Source organism: Heteronotia binoei, chromosome 5 (assembly GCF_032191835.1).
Source record: "Heteronotia binoei isolate CCM8104 ecotype False Entrance Well chromosome 5, APGP_CSIRO_Hbin_v1, whole genome shotgun sequence".
NCBI lineage: Eukaryota > Metazoa > Chordata > Lepidosauria > Squamata > Gekkonidae > Heteronotia > Heteronotia binoei.
The window spans coordinates 68,868,982-68,890,958 of NC_083227.1; the positions used below are offsets into that span (position 1 = coordinate 68,868,982).

Here is a 21,977-nt window from a genome sequence, read left to right on the forward strand (position 1 = left end):
TATAAAGTACTGAACCTCCAGGTTCCACAAGGGATTATAGCCCATTTGGTACGCAGTGCCGCAATGAATGCAGCATTTGATAAGAACACTTCAGTGGAAGAAGTTTGCAGAGCTGCAACCAGGTCCTCCATTTCAGCCATTACATACGCCATTACAAATTGAACCTCTATGCCTCAGCTGACACGTCATTTAGGAGACGAGTACTGCAACATGTAGTCTCCGAATAGGGCGATCCCACCCTGTCTGTATCTACTGCTCTGGGAGAACCCAAGTTGTCCTCTGCCTCTGGGGGAGAACGACCCTTGGCACTTACCGTGAGGCGTCCTTCTCCCCAGAGGACAAGAGGACATCTTGCCCTCCCATCTATCGCCCTATCTATCTATCTATCTATCTATCTATCTATCTATCTATCTATCTATCTATCTATCTATCTATCTATCTATCTTTTATTCTCTTACTAATATCTACTCTCTGCCTGGTGTACTTGTTTATATATATGCCTACTCCTTCGTAGGTTTTTTTCGTGCAATCCTTGTTACCGACTTCTTCCGGTAACTGTTCATAGGTTATTATTACGTTTGTGGTTATTGTTTATTTCCTAGAATAGGAGTACTGCTTCTCGGAGTCACCCAAACTGAGCAAGGGTGTTCCCACTCTTCAGGAAGAGGAGGAGTTTTTGAAGTTCCTGCCTCCCTGATTGGACGGTGGGAAACACCCAAGATGTCCTCTTGTCCTCTGGGGAGAAGGACCCCTCACAGTAAGTGCCAAGAGTCATTTCCACAGGCTTGAATAAACATAGGTTTAGCTGGGTACCTCAAAGATGATGTCAGGCAGTCATCGCTTGTGGAAAGATTAGTGGGGTGCAATCACAGGAAATACTCTATTTCTACCTGGTTTGCATCTGACTTCTGAAGGTGAAGATATCTGGAGAAGGATTGTCTCAAGTGACTGATATGAGAGAAGGCAATCTTTCATATACCTTGAGGCCACCAGATAATTTAAGCTTTGAAAGTCAGCACTTTGGAGCAGACTGGAACAGACTGAAAGCATCAGTGAAATGTGTTCATTATTGCAGGTCTTTATGAGTAATCTAGATACTGTGCTTTGGACCAACTGACGTTTGTGACATTTTTTCAAAGGCAGCATCTACACATTATCGGTTAAAGCAGGGGTGGCCAAACTATGGCTTGGGAGCTACATGTGGCTCTTTCACACATATTGTGTGGCTCTCAAAGCCACCACTGCCCCATCAGACAGCTGGGCAAAGCATTTAAATCACTTTTCCAAACCAAGCCAACTGGTGGATTGGAGAATGCATTTAAAGTTAGCGTGCTTTCTTTCCACCTCTCTCATCTAGTTGTTTTCCTTCCTTCCTGTCTTGCAGCTCTCAAACATCTGACATTTATTCTGTGTAGATCTTACATTAAGCAAGTTTAACCACCCCTGAGTTAAAGTAATCTTTGGAAATAACTTAAATTTTAGATAACCACAGCAAGAGCCAGACACCACTTGTGCATTCATGAGCAATATGTGATCTAGCAGTACCACCCCTACACACAATATAAACCTTTCTTCAAGTCAAAGAACATCCCTTTCCAGCATGATTTGAAAATCCGCACACTGTCTCCAACTGAATAATCGAGTTGGAAGGTACTTCCAGGGTCATCTAGTCCAGCCCCCTGCACAATGCAGGAAATTCACAAGTACCTCCCTCCTACACCCTGCTCCAAACCAAGAGGAAGAGGAAGAAGCAGAAGCAGCAGCGGGATCCCTGGCAAGACTGGCCTGGAGAAAAATTGCTGCCTGACCCCAAAGTGCACTTAGCCACAATGTTCACTTCTGTCTACTCTCAGGCTAATGACTGGAATGCAGCACCTTCTATTCCTGTGCCTTCTAGGATACTTTTAGTCACCTGAAAGTCAATGGCAAGCCCAGCAGAACTAAGATGAATAAACAACAATTGTCAGTGTCCTGATATGGTTTATTGAGCTGAGGAATCAAGGCAGTTTCAATTCCAAAACTAGAATACATGCTAATTGAAATTGGCCCAGATAATTCGTATCATCCAGGAATATCCTGAGTTAGACTACTGTCAGTCATTCAAGCATTAAAATCATGTTTGACTGAGTTCGGAATACTGCTAGGGGAAATTCTTTAGGAGTGGTTTCATAGTACCTCTTTTATGACATTTAGGAGTATTCCTTTGCTGAATGAGGAAATTACTCCCGGACCGAGTTTGCTGTTTCCTCTTGGAAACTTAGTCTCCTGAGCCCACTGACATTGCACTGCAGCTGTAGTGCGCTCTGGCAGTCAGGAGGCATTTAAATGCTTCCTGAGTTCACTCACATGAACTGCTCCAAAGGACCAAATGGACTGCCTGAAAAAAAATTGCAGTCCATCAAAACTGCAAATGCATAGGCTGGGCAAATGGACCGCAAACTGCCTCTGGTCCATGACAAAATTAGGGCCATGGGCCAATCGGTGCATCCCTAGTCTCTACCACTGGAGGTCTTTTTAATCTTTTTTTGAATTGCCAGTTGACATATCATTATACTGATGCACAGTCTAGGCCTCTCTGTAGTAGAGATATGCCCCCCCTATACCTCTGCTATGAAAGGTGTGTGAGACTGCCTTTGCTTTTTTGCATAAAGTCTCTATTCTGTTTCTTCCTTGACAACTTTCCAGCATGAGTGCATGGGCTGATCTGGAATTACCGAATTTTTGAGTTTAAAAATGAACCTGAGAACTTAATAAGAACATAAGAGAAGCCATGTTGGATCAGGCCAACGGCCCATCAAGTCCAACACTCTGTGTCACACAGTGGCAAAAAATGTTATATACACACATACACTGTGGCTAATAGCCACTGATGGACCTCTGCTCCATATTTTTATCTAAACCCCTCTTGAAGGTGGCTATACTTGTGGCCGCCACCACCTCCTGTGGCAGTGAATTCCACATGTTAATCACCCTTTGGGTGAAGAAGTACTTCCTTTTATCCGTTTTAACCTGTCTGCTCAGCAATTTCATCGAATGCCCACGAGTACTTGTATTGTGAGAAAGGGAGAAAAGTACTTCTTTCTCTACTTTCTCCATTCCATGCATTATCTTGTAAACCTCTATCATGTCACCCCGCAGTCGACGTTTCTCCAAGCTAAAGAGTCCCAAGCGTTTCAACCTTTCTTCATAGGGAAAGTGCTCCAGCCCTTTAATCATTCTAGTTGCCCTTCTCTGCACCTTCTCTAAAGCTATAATATCCTTTTTGAGGTGCGGCGACCAGAACTGCACACAGTACTCCAAATGAGACCGCACCATCGATTTATACAGGGGCATTATGATACTGGCTGATTTGTTTTCAATTCCCTTCCTAATAATTCCCAGCATGGCATTGGCCTTTTTTATTGCAAATGCACACTGTCTTGACACTTTCAGTGAGTTATCTATCATGACCCCAAGATCTCTCTCTTGATCAGTCTCTGCCAGTTCACACCCCATCAACTTGTATTTGTAGCTGGGATTCTTAGCCCCAATGTGCATTACTTTGCACTTGGCCACATTGAACCGCATCTGCCACGTTGACGCCCACTCACCCAGCCTCAACAGATCCCTTTGGAGTTCCTCACAATCCTCTCTGGTTCTCACCACCCTGAACAATTTAGTGTCATCCGCAAACTTGGCCACTTCACTGCTCACTCCCAACTCTAAATCATTTATGAACAAGTTAAAGAGCATGGGACCCAGTACCGAGCCCTGTGGCACCCCACTGCTTACCGTCCTCCACTGCGAAGACTGCCCATTTATACTCACTCTCTGCTTCCTATTACTCAGCCAGTTTTTGATCCACAAGAGGACCTGTCCTTTTACTCCATGATTCTCAAGCTTTCTAAGGAGCCTTTGATGAGGAACTTTATCAAAAGCTTTCTGGAAGTCAAGGTAAACAACATCTATCGGGTCTCCTTTGTCCACATGTTTGTTCACCCCCTCAAAGAAATGCAACAGGTTAGTGAGGCAAGATCTTCCCTTGCAGAACCCATGCTGAGTCTTCCTTAATAACCCGTGTTCATCAATGTGCCTACTCATTCTGTCCTTGATAATGGTTTCTACCAACTTTCCCGGTATTGAAGTCAGACTGACTGGCCTGTAATTTCCCGGATCTCCTCTGGAACCTTTTTTAAAGATGGGGGTGACATTTGCTACCTTCCAGTCCTCAGGAATGGAGGCAGATTTCAATGAAAGATTACAGATTTTTGTTAGAAGATCCACAAGTTCAACTTTGAATTCCTTCAGAACTCTCGGATGTATGCCATCCGGACCCGGTGACTTATTAGTTTTTAATTTGTCTATCAGTTGTAGGACCTCCTCATTTGTCACCTCAATCTGACTCAGGTCTTTCAACACCCCTTCCAAAATTAGTGGTTCTGGGGCGGGCAAAAAGTTCTCATCTTCTACAGTGAAGACGGAGGCAAAAAATTCATTTAGCTTCTCAGCCATTTCCCTATCCTCCTTCAGTAATCCTTTTACCCCATGGTCATCCAAGGGCCCCACTGACTCCCTGGCTGGTTTCCTACTTCTAATATATTTGAAGAAAGTTTTATTGTTGGTCTTTATGTTTTTTGCAATATGCTCCTCATAGTCCCTTTTTGCCTGCCTGATCACAGTCTTGCATTTGATTTGCCACAGCCTGTGTTCCCTTTTACTAATCTCACTTGGACTGGTTTTCCACCGCTTAAAGGAGTCCTTCTTACCTTTTACAGCTTCCATTACTTTGTTTGTTAACCACGCAGGCCTTTTCTTATGCCTGTTTGTGCCTTTCCTAACTTGTGGTATGTATTTTATCTGAGCTTCTAGGATTATAGTTTTAAATAGCGTCCAAGCTTCCCCAAGGGTTTTGACCGTATGTACCTTTCCTTTCAGTTTCTTCCTCACATGCCTCCTCATCTCAGTGTATTTACCCCTTTTAAAGTTAAACCCCTTTTAAAGTTAATCTCCTGCATGCCTCAGCAGTTCCTAATTATTCTTTTGACACTCACTTGAGGGATTGAAAAATGGGAAATAATACTTCTGAATAATTTAATGGTGCTCTTGCATAGTGAATATAGTTATCTCCAGTTGTCAAATTACATCGTAAGTGTGAAGGAACAGAGGAGTCAATTCAGGTATGATATATAGAACAGTTTTCTATGTAGGCGAAGGCCAAATAACTCAAAACATTTCAGATGTTGAATGATGAAGATTATGATTGGGTGAAGGTTTAATTTTAACCAGATTTAACACTTGATTGGCAGAGATGATACCCTGTATTGCTTTTAAAACTTTCAGATATTTGACCGTTGCCTGGCACCCTGCAGCATTAGATAACTCCAGGATTCATAGGGTTTGGAATAAAAGTTTCCATAAGAACATAAGAGAAGCCATGTTGGATCAGACCAGTGACCCATCCAGTCTAACACTCTGTCACACAGTGTTTTTTTTTTTTTTGTCTGTATGATTGGATTCTGTTGCTCAGAGCATAGAAAGGTTTTATCCTTAGCCTTTCTGTTACCAACTTGTACTTCCATGGAAGCATTCAGAACTGGATGGTGTGCAAAATGGTATAATGGGCTAAATTGGCCCATTTGTTCTTCCCAGTAAGCCTGGTGTTATGAAGGAGGTCCCCCCCCCTTTAATAGAATATTAGACTGCTCTTCTCTTGTATTCTAAAAGAATGGTGGTCCTGAAATACATTATCCAACTGTACATTATACTGCATTATCTGTTTCATTATATAACAATCTAAAGTTTTATTTCTGCATAATTACAAAGAGACACTTGGAATAGCTGTTCTATTTTTTGCATTTCTGGCAGCTAGAAGTTCTAATGGTTACTTGCAGCATTTAGTATGAAAGAGCTTGATTTAATTTTTGCATTATCAGTTGCTTAGCAACTGATGAGGGGGGAAATTAGGTGCACTTAGTTCTGCTTATTAAGTCTCTCCCCCCCCCCCCAAAAAAAAAGCAGTTGTATCCAATTGTGGTTTCTCAAATTGATAGTGTAAATAGCATTTCAGATTTGGTGAAACAGTTTTATTGACAATCGTCTTTGCAGAAAATGATCATGTATGACTTTCTTGTATTACAATGGCAATACTGGTGATCAGCAGTCGGCAACCAGTAGCCCACAAGCTGAACATTTTGCTGCCACATATTTGTATTCTCTCCATTTTGCAAGGCCAAATAAATAGTTAAATTCACCAAGCCAGCACAGTCCATGTTCTAAGAACAGGGTTGTTAGGCACTGCCTGTCAACTAGTAGGAGTATGAGAGGGGGGGATATATATGGGGGAGGTGCACATGAGTGATTGCATGATGTCACTTCCAGGGCAAACTTTGAAGAGACATCACATATCTGTAGGGATTTCTGAAAACTCTGTTGTAAAACCATAGAGCTTTTGACAGTTCCTAAAGTGGATTGACATCACTTATGGGTTTTCCCAGAAGTGTTATCATGTCATTACCAACACTTCTTAAACATTATTTTTCTCCTTTAGGCTGCAGGAGAGGCTGTGGGGAACAGCTGGGGGAAGGGGGAAATCACCTGCCCCTGGCATAAACCTGAGAACCCTATCTAGGAACAAGGAAGGCAAAGGCAAAACTGAGGAAATGTATGTGTCTTTGATAGGCCAAACAATATTGGTAGTTTCCTCTTTTCGGCTCTGAAAAGCATCCAGCTAAAGTGGATACTGTAGTCCTTGTTGCTGGGGTCCAAACTAGCACTGATAATGATGTTGCTGTGAAAGAAGGTAGAGTGAAGAGTACTCTGAGCAAATGCCATATTCTGATTATGGTAATGCAGAAACTAACATATTGCCTTAGAATTTCGACCCACTGGAATAGAGAGCTTTCTAGGGCATATTTGATGGTTGGGCTACCTCAGTCTCATATTCATTCACATAAATATAGCAGGACACTGCCACTGTCTTCCTTTTGAACTACTTCCGAGGTGGCTGACAGCATCCAGTAAAATAGGTTAAAAAAATAAAAAACAGAAACCTGAAAATGGATGACATTAGCCAGTCTCTGGGAGGAAGGAATTGGCACTACAACACGGAAGACCTTGTCTGGTGCTCACTCACCTTGCCTCTGAAATGGGGAGGGCACACAGTGGCGCATTACTGACATTAGTTTTACGGCACCTGTTGAACAGAATGGTTCTTTCTTCAATACATTCGTATAATGCTTTTCTGCTGCTGTATTTAAGGCAGGTTACCATTCACAATAACACCTACAAATATGATGCACACAGCACAAAAGGAAAGGGTGAATGAAATGGAAGAAAGCAAGGAAATTCAATTAACTTGTAACTCTCGCATAAATGACCTGATGGAATGGTTTCCATGGAGGTGGCTCAGGGTAGGGTTCCAAGCAAACTGATTTGGGGCAGGGGGAATCACTGTCTTATCTCTCACATAATCTCTCAGCTGGTCCATCCAGTGCCTGGGTCTCAGACTGCTTAGAGATTGTATATAAAATCCATCTGTAGGCACAAATTTAATTGAACCCCCCAAGGTGCAAACCTGTTTTAGGGGTGTGGATAATCCCATCCAGGATAGGCTGAATCTGCCTGAGTAGCTATATTGACAAGTAGGAATAGGAAGAGAAATGGAACTAAGCATCAGCATACTCATGAACCCTCATGCCAATTCTTGAGAGAGTGTCTCTGAATTCATCTGGACGTAGAACACAGTAGTACTGTTCTTGACAAGTTATATGATTTATGTGCATTTATTGATTTCTACTCTGCTTTTCACCCCAATGGAAATTAAAAGTGGCTTGCCACATTGATCCTCCCTTCCCTCCAGTTTATTCTCATAACAAGCACCCTATGAGCTAGGTTAGGCTGAGTGTGTGACAAACTGAAAGTCACTGAGTGAACTTCCATGGTAGAAGGAATCTTTGAACCTGTTCTCCCACATGCTAGTCTAAAACTCTGGCTGTTATGCTGTGTTGGCTCTCAGAGCCAAATCAGATGTGATTGTATCCCTGGGTTGGACCCTGGGACATTGCCATCATTTTAAAGCCTAACATGGACAATTTGAAAATGCAGTGGGCACCTAATCCTGGGGCCCACAGTGCAATGAGACCAGGTTGTCTTGTGTCCTCCCCCACCCTGCATCTTTTTGAGTGCTGAAATGGCCTTGAGAGCCAGTTTGGTGTAGTAGTTAAGTGTGTGGACTCTTATCTGGGAGAACCGGGTTTGATGCCCCACTCCTCCACTTACAGCTGCTGGAATGGCCTTGGGTTAGCCATAGCTATCACAGGAGTTGTCCTGGAAAGGTCAGCTGCTGTGAGAGCCCTCTCAGCCCCACCCACCTCACAAGGTGCCTGTTGTGGGGGGAGAATATGTAGGAGGTTGTAAGCCGCTCTGAGTCTCTGATTCAGAGAGAAGAGTGGGGTATAAATCTGCAGTCGTCTTCTTCTTTCCTCCCAGTATTTTTAAATCACACATGTTAGGCTATGAAATGGCAGTGGTACTCCCCCAGTCATCTGATGTTAGTGCTTACTTGTACAGTGCTCTTCTCCCCCCCCCCCCCCGGCCATAGACACATATGTACCTTTATTCCAGTTGCTTGAAAAAACAATTCACAGGGTTAAAGTTACATTTATTTGACCTATAAGTCATAACCCCCTTAAAAAGTGATACCAAAGTAACTAGTTGAACACTATATAATTCCAAGCAATCATGAGGAAAAAAGCATAAACTCCAATTTTACAATGTACATTGCAATTCACTCTCAAGGAAGAAAGTTCTTTGGCAGCCTGTATCTCAATTATAATAAACTTTGTGGCTTGTAGTTACATTGCAGCCACTAAAGTTGACGTGGTTCAAGTAATGCCTTTTGAGTTGGATTCAAAGAATAGTGAGCAGAGCAAACTGACCATGCAGTAGATTTTTGTTCCACTTCTCCTTTTCCTGTTGCAGCCCCTTGGCAATGGCTATTCCTGGGGGTTATGTGACCTTCGGGAATGGCACAGAATGTTTTCTGTAGGAGCTTGCAGTGGAAAGATGGAAAACATTATGCAAACTCCTTAGGTGCAAAAGTATCTTCCTTTTTGTAGTAGGGGGAGTTTGGATCCAAGTCTTTGTTTTCACTGGCTCGGGAAAGTTATTTCTGTTTGGTTTGTCAAATGCTTGTGATCTCTCAGTAGTTTAAAAATGAACATATTTGTTACTTTTTCCGAGGTTAACACAGCAGCATACCTTCCAGCTAAGACTGTAGAGACAAAGATAGAAATTTCATCCCTTGTTGTGATACCAGGATACCTTGTTAATTCCTGCCAATTAAGGTGTTTTCTGTTTGGTGTTGAAATATCTGAAGCATTGTTTCAACTCTAGTTTAGCAGCCCACAGTTGCATTCCTTGCAGATAATCCATTAAAAAGCCATCTAGCTGAAACACATGAGTAACTTTACAAAGCTATTGTTTAGGCTGGGAGGAATGGCACTCAGACGTAGGTTAACAAATGTATAAACTCTTCCTTCTTTAGTGACTACTCTGGCTAGCATCTACACTGCACCCCCCCAGTTAATACTTAAGAAATACCTCACTTGCGCAACAGCTGTAGCAGTTATGTAACATAGTCCTGTAGAGTGTTTTCTCTCTCTAGGCATCGCCTTACAACACGGATGCAGAGAATTCTCCACAAAGAATCTCCTTTTTGTCAAAAGTGCCTTGCAATGATCTGTGAGATTCTGCCCCTCAGAACTTCCTCCTTCTTCCATTAATCAAATCCTACATGTAGTGATCTGTGAGGGCCTATGTTACAATTGAGTTGTTTGTGTTTTATAACTAATCACAATAGCTCCGGTGAGGGAAGGGTTTTACATTCTACCCAGTGCATGAGCACTCAGATTACAAGAGTGCTACCTTCATTTCTGCTGAATCTTGGGAGTTCTCTTGCTGACAATGTGGAGAGTCCTTCCAAAGTGCACCAATTTCATTAAGCACTTCTCCTTTCCAATAAAAGCATACTGTTATTGACCTGTTAAGACCACAGATTTCTACAAGAGTGAGAACAGCCATTCAGCTGCGCCAATTGAGTGCTGCTCCAGTATCCAGTCACCTTTCAGAAGAGGGTGGAATGCTGGAGGGAAGCATAGCAGGAGAGAGTTCAGGTTTGCCTCGGAGAGTGCGGTGATAGTTTTGGAACTGTCTGAGCAAAAGAGCAGACAGTTTGAAAGGTAGCTCTTTCTGGAATAGAAGGGCTCATGTCCGTGTCCTAGGGCTCCAAGCAAAGAGCCCTGCTGGATCAGACCAGTTGTCCAACAACCTGTCTCACATAGTGGCCAATTAGTTCTTCTGGATGGCCAACAACAGGTCATAGAGGCCAAGGCCTTCTCCTGATGTTCCTCCTGGCTCTGGGATTCAGAGGCTTAGTACCTCTGAATGTGGAGGTTCCCCTCAGTCACCATGGCTAGCAGCCATTGATAAACTTATCCTCCCTGAATCTAGCTAATCTTTTAAAGCTGTTTATTCCTGTAGGCTCTAGCAGGGAATTCCACATTTCAATGATTCTCTGTGTAAAGTAGAGTTGTTTAGTATTGCTTCTTATTCTTGACTTAACTGCTTTGTAGCATTGAGTATGTTTTCCCTTCAGTCCTCTCTTGCAATATTGTTCTTTCTGGAAAATGCAGTCTGCAGTTCCTATGCTAATGGAGGTTCCTAAGATTAAAAAGTGCTTTCCCTTGTACAGTTTCTGGGTGACTCCACAGTCCTTTCCCAGCAGACCTCAAGGTATTGCAAAACTTACTGTTCACTGGACTTCAGTGTGGAAATCAGTATACCTTATAATTCCCAGGGGCTTTTTGTAGCAGGAACTCCTTTGCATATTAGGCCCCACACCCCTGATTTAGCCAATCCTCCAGGAGCTTACAGGGCTCTTCTAACAGGGCGTACTGTAAGTTCTTAGAGGATTGGCTACATCAGGGGTGTGGGCCCTAATATACAAATGAGTTCCTGCTACAAAACCCTGAAAAAAGACCACATTAGAACATGGCAGGGGACTATCATCTTGCCATAAATTTGAAATTTATACTTTCTGCCCATCTGGCACCAGCAAAAAACAAAACCTGTGTTAAATTCACCCACAGAACGTAGTTGGATATCACATTTGTGGTATGGCTCTAAGGGCCTTCCTTAAATTTTAAAATCAGCACTCAGTATGAAAAGTAACATTGTGAATAGTAATGAATTACTAAACCAGTCTTTATTTTTGTTATGTATCTTTCTAGATTGCCTCTTTAAGTTATGCCCCATGAACCGCTACTCTGCGCAGAAGCAGTTCTGGAAAGCTGCAAAGCCAGGAGCAAACAGCACAACTGATGCAGTGCTGCTCAACAAACTGCATGTGAGTATGAAGTCTATTTTTGAAGCAACCACTTGTAACTTCCTAAAGCTTTGCTTCACTGTGGACTGTGTAGAAAACATATGGGTAAAATGAGAAAGCGACTTTGCATTGTATGACATTTTAAAAGCAGTGGCTAAAGATCTGAGATCTGAGCACTGAGTATTATGCCATGGATTCATTGGATGAGCTTGGTAGTTATGCCTCTGCCTGAATTTCTCATTTCAAAAATGGAAATAATAGTGGCCTACTCCAGAGTTGGAGACAAATCATAGCAAACTTCTTTTAAATTTACAAGGGCTTTTAATCAGGACTTTTTTAGTAGAGAAAGCCCAGCAGGAACTTATTTGCATAGTGGGCCGCACCTCATGACATACCATAGTTCCACACAGCAGGAACTCATTTGCAAATTAGGCTACACCTCCTGACACCAAGCTAGCTGGAACTGTATTCCTGTGTATTCCTTCTCAAAAAAAGCGCCCTGGGCTTACGTAAAAATGTAGGGAAGTTTGCCATTATGTTACACAGAAATCTACTTTTGTACCGCATGCGGTAGAAAATGGAATAGCTGCTTCTGCCCTTTCTTCCATCGATCCTGTTGTCCATCCTTTCCCCTCTGCATGCTGTGCTATGCATCTGGTGTTTTCTTTCCTACAGCATATATGGAAGGGTGACAGGATTGTAGCATCTTTTGTTAGAGGTGGAAAAAAAATCTGCTATTTTAAAAACAGGATTTAACAACTAAAGGCTCAATGCTTTTAAATAACTATACAGTTGTGATTTATAGTTGATTTAAATACATACTAAATTGTGACTAAAAGTTAATTTATAAAGTGTACTAATGCCAGAAACCACATGTCTGATGCAATATAGTCTCAGATTCCACTGTGTACATACAACACCAAACCTATCAGTTTAGCTAGAGCAGATTAAATGTTCACTGTTAAGTTTCTTTGGGAAAGGAGGGAACCATCATTAATCCACAGGGTTAGCAGTGTGTGTAATTGGCAAATGTATTAAATTTATTCTTTATACTGGAAAAATGATAATTAGTGACCTGACTCTATATTTGAGTCAGCTACAAAATATTTAAAAATTACCTTTGGTTAATTCTTGTGACTCTTTCCTGTTGTCATATTTAGCAGCAGTTCACTCTGTGGAGCTGTGTTAAGTTATTAAGGGAACTTTTTTACACAGTCCTACTCAGAAATATGTCCCACACTATTCAATGAGGCTTGCTCCTGGGAAAGCGCCCTTTGGATTGCACTGTTAGTAGCATAAAATGCATTTTTAAATGGCCAGTATGTAGAACCATAAATTTTAAAATGGCCAGTATTCTTTTCAGTTTTATGCAAGATTCACAGAAGGGGAATACAGTAGGATTATTTTATAGTGCTTTCAATCAATAAGAATTAAAAAACAAAATAAAAGGCATAATCAGGAAGCCTACCACAGTAGCAATGCAAAATCCATTGGCCTCAAAAATCTCTCCTAAAACCTATATTTATCTATTTATATTATTTGTAGTCTGCCTTTCTCATTTAGACTCATGGTAAATTACACAATGTAAATCAGTGCAGTGAGCATAATAAGCTATCTGATAAACAAAGCATAAAGAGCAGGATACAGAAATCTGAAAACAAAGCATAAACATTAAGACATGATACAACAGTGCCAAGAGGTAGAATTACACAGGTAGATAATGATGTAGCGAGAGCCAGATTAATACAGTCACTCTATCAAAGCCTCATCTTGAACTGCTGCCTCATAATATAGTCCTGTAGCCTTTATAAAGATTCCCTGCTAAATAGTCCTGTTTTATCTACCATGCATAATGCCCAAAGTGTTGGAGACCTTCCTGATCATTTCAGGCAGGCCGCTTCCTGCAACAGAGAATACACCCATACAAGCATTATTTGATCTCATCCATTTGCAAAGTGGTACCTACAAAACACCCTGCCCAAATGAGCAAAGCTATCATAGTGGGGATATGGGGGCGGGGGGCGGAGTGATCCTGCAGATATATTCATATCTGAGGCCATATGAGAGCCAATACCTTGAACTGTGTCCAATAATTGGTGGACAGTCAATGGAGATTGCAGAGTGGATGTAATATTCATTCTCAACTTAACTCCTGATCATAGTCAAGCTGCAGCATTTTGTATTAGCTGGAGTCTCTGTTGACTTTTATAGGAGACGTATATAGAATGCATTACAGTAGCATAGTAGAATAGTAGTATCTGATAAAGGGAGCATTGACTCTCAAAAACTTATACCTGGAAAATCTTTCAGGTCTCAATGGACTCAAACCTAGCTGTTCTGCAGCAGATCAACACAATTTGTCTGAAATTAGAATTGTAGTGTAGATGTTACTGTGGCATGAATTCAGGTGGCCAGATTGTCTGTGTAGGGGTTAGGGTTGCCATTTATCTGGTAATGGTGGAGGACCTCTTGGTAGTACATTCCCTTCCCTTACTGAATGGCATAGCAAGAGGAAAAGGGGGCGGCATGTGGAATAAACTTTCTGTTTCAGAACAGGAAGTGATTTCAAAGAAGTCTCTGTTCTCCCAGTGATCCCAGGGATTGCTGGCCAAATCGGCCATCTGTAGTAGGGGGTCATATTCTGGGCTAAACAGAGTACGAGAAAGTGTTTTTTTGCAGTTGCAATAACTTGCTTTTTCAGGAATAATGCTGGGTTTAGTATAACTCCTAGGCTCTTAACCGAGTCAGCAAAGGTGAGCTGAACCCCCATCAAAAGAGGGAAGCAAAGTGCCCTTTAAGAATTCCAGCTTCTCAGCCAACTTTACCTTCATCTTGTCAAATTTCAGTTTATCCTTTCATAGCCATTTAACCATCACAGTCAGGCTAGTAGCTCAAGACCTCTACCATATTACCAGGTGATTTGGACAGAGGGAAATAGAGGTGGGTGTACAAATCCAAACCTACAAATGATTTTTGCTAAGGGCTTTAAATGGAGATTGAATAGCATAGGGCAGGGGTGTCAAACATGCAGCCTGGGGGCCGAATCAGGCCCCCAGAGGGCTCCTATCAGACCCCCGAGCAACCAGCTGTCATCTGCTTTCTTCTCCCTCTCTCTTGCTTCCTCTTCTGCATAACAACTTGCTTTGCAAGGCTTGCTCAAACACACAGGAGCTACAGAGCAAAACCTCTATTTTCTCCATTGGCTGAGGCTCCTCCCTTGGGGAGAAGGTGGGGGAGGGAGAGCTTGCTTTGCCAGGCTTTCTCAATTCCACAGCAGAGCTACTGAGCCAAGCCTGTCTTCCTTCTGTTTTCTGAGTCTCCTATCCATTCTGGTCCCTTGGGGAAGGAAGGAAAGAGCCAGAGCTTCCTTTGCCCAGTTCCCTGGATCCCATCGCAGAAAAAAAAATATTTAATTGTGTTTGTCTGTGTCCTTCATAAAGTTTATATCTCTGCTACCTAAACTTAAATAGGTACACATATGACTCAGCCCAACAAGGTCTCATTTATGTCAGATCCAGCCCTCATAACAAATAAGAACATAAGAACATAAGAGAAGCCATGTTGGATCAGGCCAACGGCCCATCAAGTCCAACACTCTGTGTCACACAGTGGCAAAAAATGTTATATACACACATACACTGTGGCTAATAGCCACTGATGGACCTGTGCTCCATATTTTTATCTAAACCCCTCTTGAAGGTGGCTATACTTGTGGCCGCCACCACCTCCTGTGGCAGTGAATTCCACATGTTAATCACCCTTTGGGTGAAGAAGTACTTCCTTTTATCCGTTTTAACCTGTCTGCTCAGCAATTTCATCGAATGCCCACGAGTTCTTGTATTGTGAGAAAGGGAGAAAAGTACTTCTTTCTCTACTTTCTCCATTCCATGCATTATCTTGTAAACCTCTATCATGTCACCCCGCAGTCGACGTTTCTCCAAGCTAAAGAGTCCCAAGCGTTTCAGCCTTTCTTCATAGGGAAAGTGCTCCAGCCCTTTAATCATTCTAGTCAATAAGTTTGACACCCCTAGCATAGGGGTTAAGACTGTGGAACTTCTGCCCAGTTTATACTGAAATGATGATGATAAAATTAGCAGCAAAATGGATGACCCTAGATACTGTGTTCCTGAGTCATGTGACAACTGTTGAACAGGTTCTCTTCTGGCTTCTCACCAAACATTGCACAGTTGAGCGCATAGCTAAGAGCCTTTGAAGACAGCCTTGGGGGCTGCAGAGGATTCTTGAGCATTTGGGCTATAAAAATCAAAATGGGGTCTATCTGGGCCCCATGGATACTGGGATCCAAACTGTACGGTCTAGCTCTGTGAGCCCTGGGGGATATAGATTTATTATTAACATCACCCCGCTAGGCTTCAAAATGAAGTACATTTGAAACAGAGAGCAGTTTATAAAGTAACTTTGAGGGCGGATCTAATGAAGTATGCATGCACACAAAAGCTTATACCCAGAATTAAACTTTGTTGGTCTTAGAGGTGCCACTGGACTCAAACTTTGCTTGGTTAGAAAAGAAAAGGTCCCCTGTGCAAGCACCAGTCATTTTCGACTCTGGGATGACGTTGCTTTCACAACATTTTCACAGCAGACTTTTTACGGGGTGGTTTGCCATTGCCTTCCCCAGTCATCTACACTTTCCCCCCAGCAAGCTGGGTACTCATTTTACCGACCTCGGAAGGATGGAAGGCTGAGTCAACCTCAAGCTAGCTACCTGAAAACCCAGCTTCCACCGGGGATTGAACTCAGGTCATGAGCAGAGTTTAGGACTGCAGTATTGCAGCTTTAACACTGCTTGGTTAAGTGATCAGCTAATATTCTTAACACCTTTATACAAGGTAAGTTAGACTATTCATGGTGAAATTCATAGCCTTCCTAATTTAAAACCAGCATTTTAAAGACCATTAAAAGAACCATAATAAAACTACTTTCAGCCAAAGTCCCATCTAAAAAAGCTCTGCCTGGCTGTTCTTTCTGACATACAGATAGAGTTGTTGATCCCAAGTTGCAGACAGGGGATCCCCTGGTTCGGAGGCCCTCGCCCCCACTTCAGGGACATCAGAAAGTGGGGGGGGGGTTGTGTGAGGGAAATGTCTGCTGGGCACTCCATTATACCCTATGGAAACCAGTTCCCATAGGGTATAATGGAAAATCGATTGGGACCTCTGGGGAGGGGGGGGGTCTGTTTTTTGAGGTAGAGGCACCAAATTTTCAGTATAGCATCTGGTGTTTCTCCTCAAAGCATCCCCCAACTTTCCAAAATATTGGACCAAGGGGTCCAATTCTATGAGCCCTAAAAGAAGGTGCCTCTTTCCAGATGGAGGCAAGGCATTTAAAAGGCATGCAGTCCCTTTAAATGTGATGGCCAGAACTCCCTTTGGAATTCAGTCATGCTTGTCACATCCTTGCTCCTGGCTCCACCCCCAAAGTCCCCAGATAATTCTTGAGTTAGACCTGGCAACCCTCTCTATGGTAATGAAATTACTGTAGAAAAAATTCACACCCTGCTTGAGAATGTCTTAGAGAGGGAACAGAAAGCAGCCCAGGCAGGAAGATCACAAGACCTGCTGATGCTCATCTGAGGGGAAGCAGTCTTTCAAGTATGTGGGTGCTGTAAAGAGCATTAAAGGCCAAAACCAGCATCTTGCATTGAACCAGGAAACAAGCTAGTAACATGTGGTGTTGATTGAATATTGCTGGGATGTGGATGGACTGGTTGACTCCTGTCAGCAAATGTATCGCTGCGTGTTCTGTACCAGTTGTCATTTTCATACTGTCGTCAAGGGCAGCCCTGCATAGAGTGCACTGCAGTAATCTAGAATTGGGGCTACAGTAGCAGGGACAAGTATGACATGATCAGCTGTATTGAAACAAAGGTGCTGTTTTCAAGCAGTAATGCTGTTCTTTTGTTGCATTTGCTTGGGGACTCAAGAGCAGTCCCCCCCCCCCACCCGGTGCTTCTTCCTGAGCTTCCAGGCACTCCTTCCAGCATGCAATGGAATGAATATTAAAGGTCAACCGACAGATTTCTTCCACACTCAAGGATTTTTTGGAATAGCATCTAAGCATACCACATGCCATCAGAATTTTACATATTTTCCTTCTTGGCAGCTGCCCTCGCAGACCTCCCCCCCCCCAAAAAAAATGATACATAAACATGTTTTAAAAAATGCTTTAAAGATTGGAAAAGGTGCTGATTGGGAAAGGTGCTGGCAGGAAAAAACTCCTGATGTGCAAACCATGCAATTACAGACAATAGCTGTAAGATTTCCTTTTGCTACAGTAAGACTGCTGAGTTAATTTGAACTGTTTCTTGAGAATTCCTGGCAAAACCTTTCTGTAACTTGAAAGTTAGTTTCCCTTCTAAGTTTTTCCGTATCAAGTGATTTGGGATAATCTTTAAGGCAACGTTTGCATCCAGTATTTAATCACTGGCATTTTTGGCTTGTGCATTCACTGATGGAATTCAGGATCTACTGCTTTAGATCAACCCATGCTAAGGGTCAGGTTATTTTAAGCTAATGCCATTTAAGGGATTTAGGAATCTGGGACACTTGACTTTTTTTGACCAACATCAAAAATCAATGCTTGTTTTGGGAAGCTGACATCTAGTGGTCATTGCATAGAACACTTGACTCATTTCTTTTTAATTAGAGAGATGAAGAAACATGCATTAATATTTTCAGTGTTGGCCTGCATTTTATTTTGAATGCCCATATCTTTCAAGCCTGGTAGAGAGTTCAGAAATGTGGTGAATGTTGAGATGGATTTAGATATCAGCAAATGCATGGAACCATTGCTTATTTTACTTGTCACATTCAATAAAATTGAAAGAGCAGAAGCAATCAGATCTATGGAAGAACCATATATTTTTAATTGTTTTAGACCATGTTGATATATAAGGCATATTTAAGTTCAGCGCATATAATAGAAATGTGTTCTCCTCTTTCTAAAGGCTTTGCCAGCTGCCTGCAATGACGAGTAGTGGAACAATCTCTGAATTTTTGATTCAGAGTATGTAAACTTATCTAGGAAGAATTTAATCTTATACATGACTGTGAAGTGTAGCACCTTAATTATTAACTTTTAATTTATAACAGCTGTTTTATCTATTTTAACTAATCTATAACGGTAACCTAACTGTATTTTAATCTGCTTTTGTCTTGATTGTATTTATTGAAATCATGGTTGTCCCATGTCTGGAGCCGCCCTGAGCCTGCCTTTGGCGGGGGAGGGCGGGATACAAAAATAAATTTACTTACTTACTTACTAAAAAAGGGGAAAAAATCATGAAGTTTTGCTTTTTTTAAGAAAAAAAACTCTCACTAAAATATAAGATGCTCTCTTTTTTAAAAAAAGTCTTTTTATAGGACACTTTGTTTTTAAAGACATGGATGAAGGTATGTGCTTCCTTCTCTTTTATTATCCCCCCCCCCCCGGTACTCTCCACTTGTAGGGCTCTTTTTAAAATATTCTACACTGTATGGTTTGTACTAATCTGCAGCATGGGGGCCTTTTCAGTGTGTTCTGCTAGAAAATTGGTTGCCAGCAGGGACTGAATGACTGAAGGTGCATTTCTTGAAATAAGACCAATTTATTTATTTCTTCCAAAGCGCAGGGCTCCATACACGGTAGGCCATTGCTGTACACCATTTAGACTCTTGTTTAGGTCAAACATTCAGCCCTTGTCTCTCATGCTTGGGAATGATTCCTAAAATGGTTGCAAATACTTGGGACTAACCACCTTCTATACATAGCACTTTATTAATAATGTCTCTTTTCAGATATTTGGATTGGCTGATGGATTTAATAATGGCTCCATTCTTGAAGAGCTGTGCCCTGCGTTTGGTTTTGTCTTTGAACAAAACTGCTCTAGGGTATAAAACAAAGGTTTTGGTTTTTAAGGATATACAGCAATAACGGTAGTCTTCTACCTTTTCAGATCTGTGGTCTGAATTTAACCCTAATCTTCAGATGGAATCCACCTTTGGTCAGGGTACAAACCACTTGTGGTGCTCCCAGGTTTCAGGCAAACAAAAAAGAAATAATGAAATAGGAGAGATCTGTAGATGAATGCCACGTAACATGTCTTCATATGACATTCTGCATGCCAGGAACATAGAAGATTATTTTAAATCCAAAGTATTTTGATGAAGAATGGTGGCTGAAGAAAAAAGGCAGTACTAAATTATATTGACCCATAGGCTTACCAGGGTTACCACTATGAAGGGAGGCCTCTGGCCAGCAAGCTGCATTGCCCACCATTTGGAGCAGCAGCAGCAGGAGAATAAAACTATAAAACAGTGATATCTCTGATGCCTCTCCATTACTTTGGGCAAAACCCACAAGTGACAAGAGGTAGTTTTAGGAATGCGTAAAGCTGTGTTAGAACATTCTGAGTCAGACTCTGCGCACTTTCCAGCATACTTCTGTCTTTAAATACAGATGTGCCCCATTCATGTGTTAAGTGCTGGAAGTGATTTAAAATGCAAAAGGGAGCATGAGTGCATGGGGACTGCAGAATCTTCCTTCTGCCTGATGTTTTTCTTCTTGCCTTGTAACTTTGGCAAGCCATTTCAGCATCCATGCTTCATTTTCTCCTCTTGCACTTTAAATTGCGTCCCACGCCACCACTGAACAAATGATCAGGACAGCATGGATCTGCTGTGGTCGCATACTATTTAGTTCCAAGTTCTGTGGTTAAAGTAGGTACATGTTTTTTGTTACCTTTGCCAGACTCTTTTCTTTCCCCATTTCCCATCCTGCTGTATTCCTTCTGTAAGGGAAAAGACTTGTGTTTTCCTAAAGTCAAGCAGTTGATTTCAATTCAGCAAATCTGTTTTGGTTATAGCATGCAGCAGATCTGGAGAAGAAGCAAAATGAGACAGAAAATAAGAAGCTGCTGGGTACAGTTATCCAATATGGCAATGTTATTCAGGTATGTTGTGGCTTGTATCAAGACATCTTCAAAATACTAGCACACTTATTGAATAGATAGGGGTAACTGAAGTGCTGCACAGACTGACTTGCATCATTATACTGACAACTCCATTCCTCTGTTGGTACATGGAACAGGTTAGTTGCTGCTTCAGCACACAATAAGTCTGCCAAGTGTTAGGGGTCCAGAATCATGTGAACAGGTCAACACAGCTGCAAATGATTGTTGTAGCATAATATCTAGCAATGTGTGGATTCTGTCTATGGGCTCCATTTGTAAATAGCATGCCAAGCCAAATCCACTTTGGGTGTGTTTTTAAATTAACCATTTTTAATCTTCCACATCTACCCCTTTATTATATATGACCCACTTACAGTCAAATTGCCCCACTTTGGGGGCTCAAACTATGTCTTCCATAGTCATTTTGCTACCATGGATAAAATGTTTGTTATGTGCTCTCTAAATGCAAAGGGCACATTTTTAAGTGAGTATCATAAGATATGTTGTCATCCGAGTTCACCCTAAATATAATCTGTAGAAAAAAATTAATTAAGTAATTAAATACATTTGCCACTGTTAATGCGAACATGATCTTGTTCCAATACATTGTGACTATTTTGCTCCAAGGGAGAGAAATATCTGTATATTTATCTTTTTTTTCCTTTTAGCTTTTGCACTTAAAAAGCAACAAATACTTGACAGTAAATAAAAGGCTTCCAGCTCTCCTGGAGAAGAATGCTATGAGGGTAACTCTGGACGAAGCTGGTAATGAGGGTTCCTGGTTTTATATACAGCCATTCTACAAACTGCGTTCCATAGGAGACAGTGTAAGTTTACAGAAACGTCACAGGAAATTAAGTGTGATGTAAAATATTGGAAAGTTTTTCATTTGTAGCTTACTTTCTTGTGATTAATTAAATGCACCATAGTTTATATATTATTTATTTTCCTTGAACTGAAAGTAGTGGGAGGTGAATTACTATGGAAACAAATGTTTTGGAAACAGGGAATATTTTTCAAAGACTAGAACAGTAGCCATTTAAATCTTCACTGACTCTCAAGTAGTTATGAAAATCCCATCACGAACAAATCAATGTATTAAAATGCTGTGGTTTATAGCTTGTGCAGACAAGCTTTTTGCCTTCTGATTATAAAAAGTCTGAGAACTTGGTGCAAATCTGAAATAAGGTTGTTATGAAATGCCTTCCGCCCCATGGTTAGTGCCAAAGTTTGTAGATCCACAGGATAGTGCCAAGTTTGTAGATCCACAGGCCCTGAGCCACTTGTTGGGAAGGGCGGGATAGAAGTCATAAAATAAATAAATAAATAAATAAATAATTCTTGGGTTTGCACTCTCTGCAAGTACAGAGATTATATGAGATTTTTTTTGTTGGTTAAATAGGAGGAAGGTTCAGAGACAATGGAGGAACAATTCATTTTTCTAGTTCAGAACCCTTTAGTACTAGGACTATTTTTGTAGGAGGAACTCATTTGCATATTAGGCCACACGCCTCTGATGTAGCCAATCCTCCAAGAGCTTATGGAGTATATATATTTTAGGCTATATTGTGGTCTCTGTTCTTCACATCTTGATTTTATTTTATTGATCTTTCTTGTGTATGATAAGGAGGTAATGAAAACTAGTCCCAGAAGCCTCTGTGTAAA

The 21,977-nt window shown here is 41.5% G+C and overlaps 1 protein-coding gene across 6 annotated transcripts in view; it reads left to right on the forward strand.

The window, feature by feature from the left end:
• ITPR1 (inositol 1,4,5-trisphosphate receptor type 1) overlaps positions 1-21,977 on the forward strand; it is a 353,195-nt gene that overhangs the window by 127,739 nt on the left and 203,479 nt on the right. For all 6 annotated transcript variants that reach the window (XM_060239586.1, XM_060239588.1, XM_060239587.1 and 3 more), the window contains exons 4-6: positions 11,268-11,383; positions 20,226-20,312; positions 20,981-21,139. In XM_060239586.1, the coding sequence (XP_060095569.1) occupies positions 11,268-11,383; positions 20,226-20,312; positions 20,981-21,139 (362 nt within the window). The remainder of the gene's footprint in view (positions 1-11,267; positions 11,384-20,225; positions 20,313-20,980; positions 21,140-21,977) is intronic.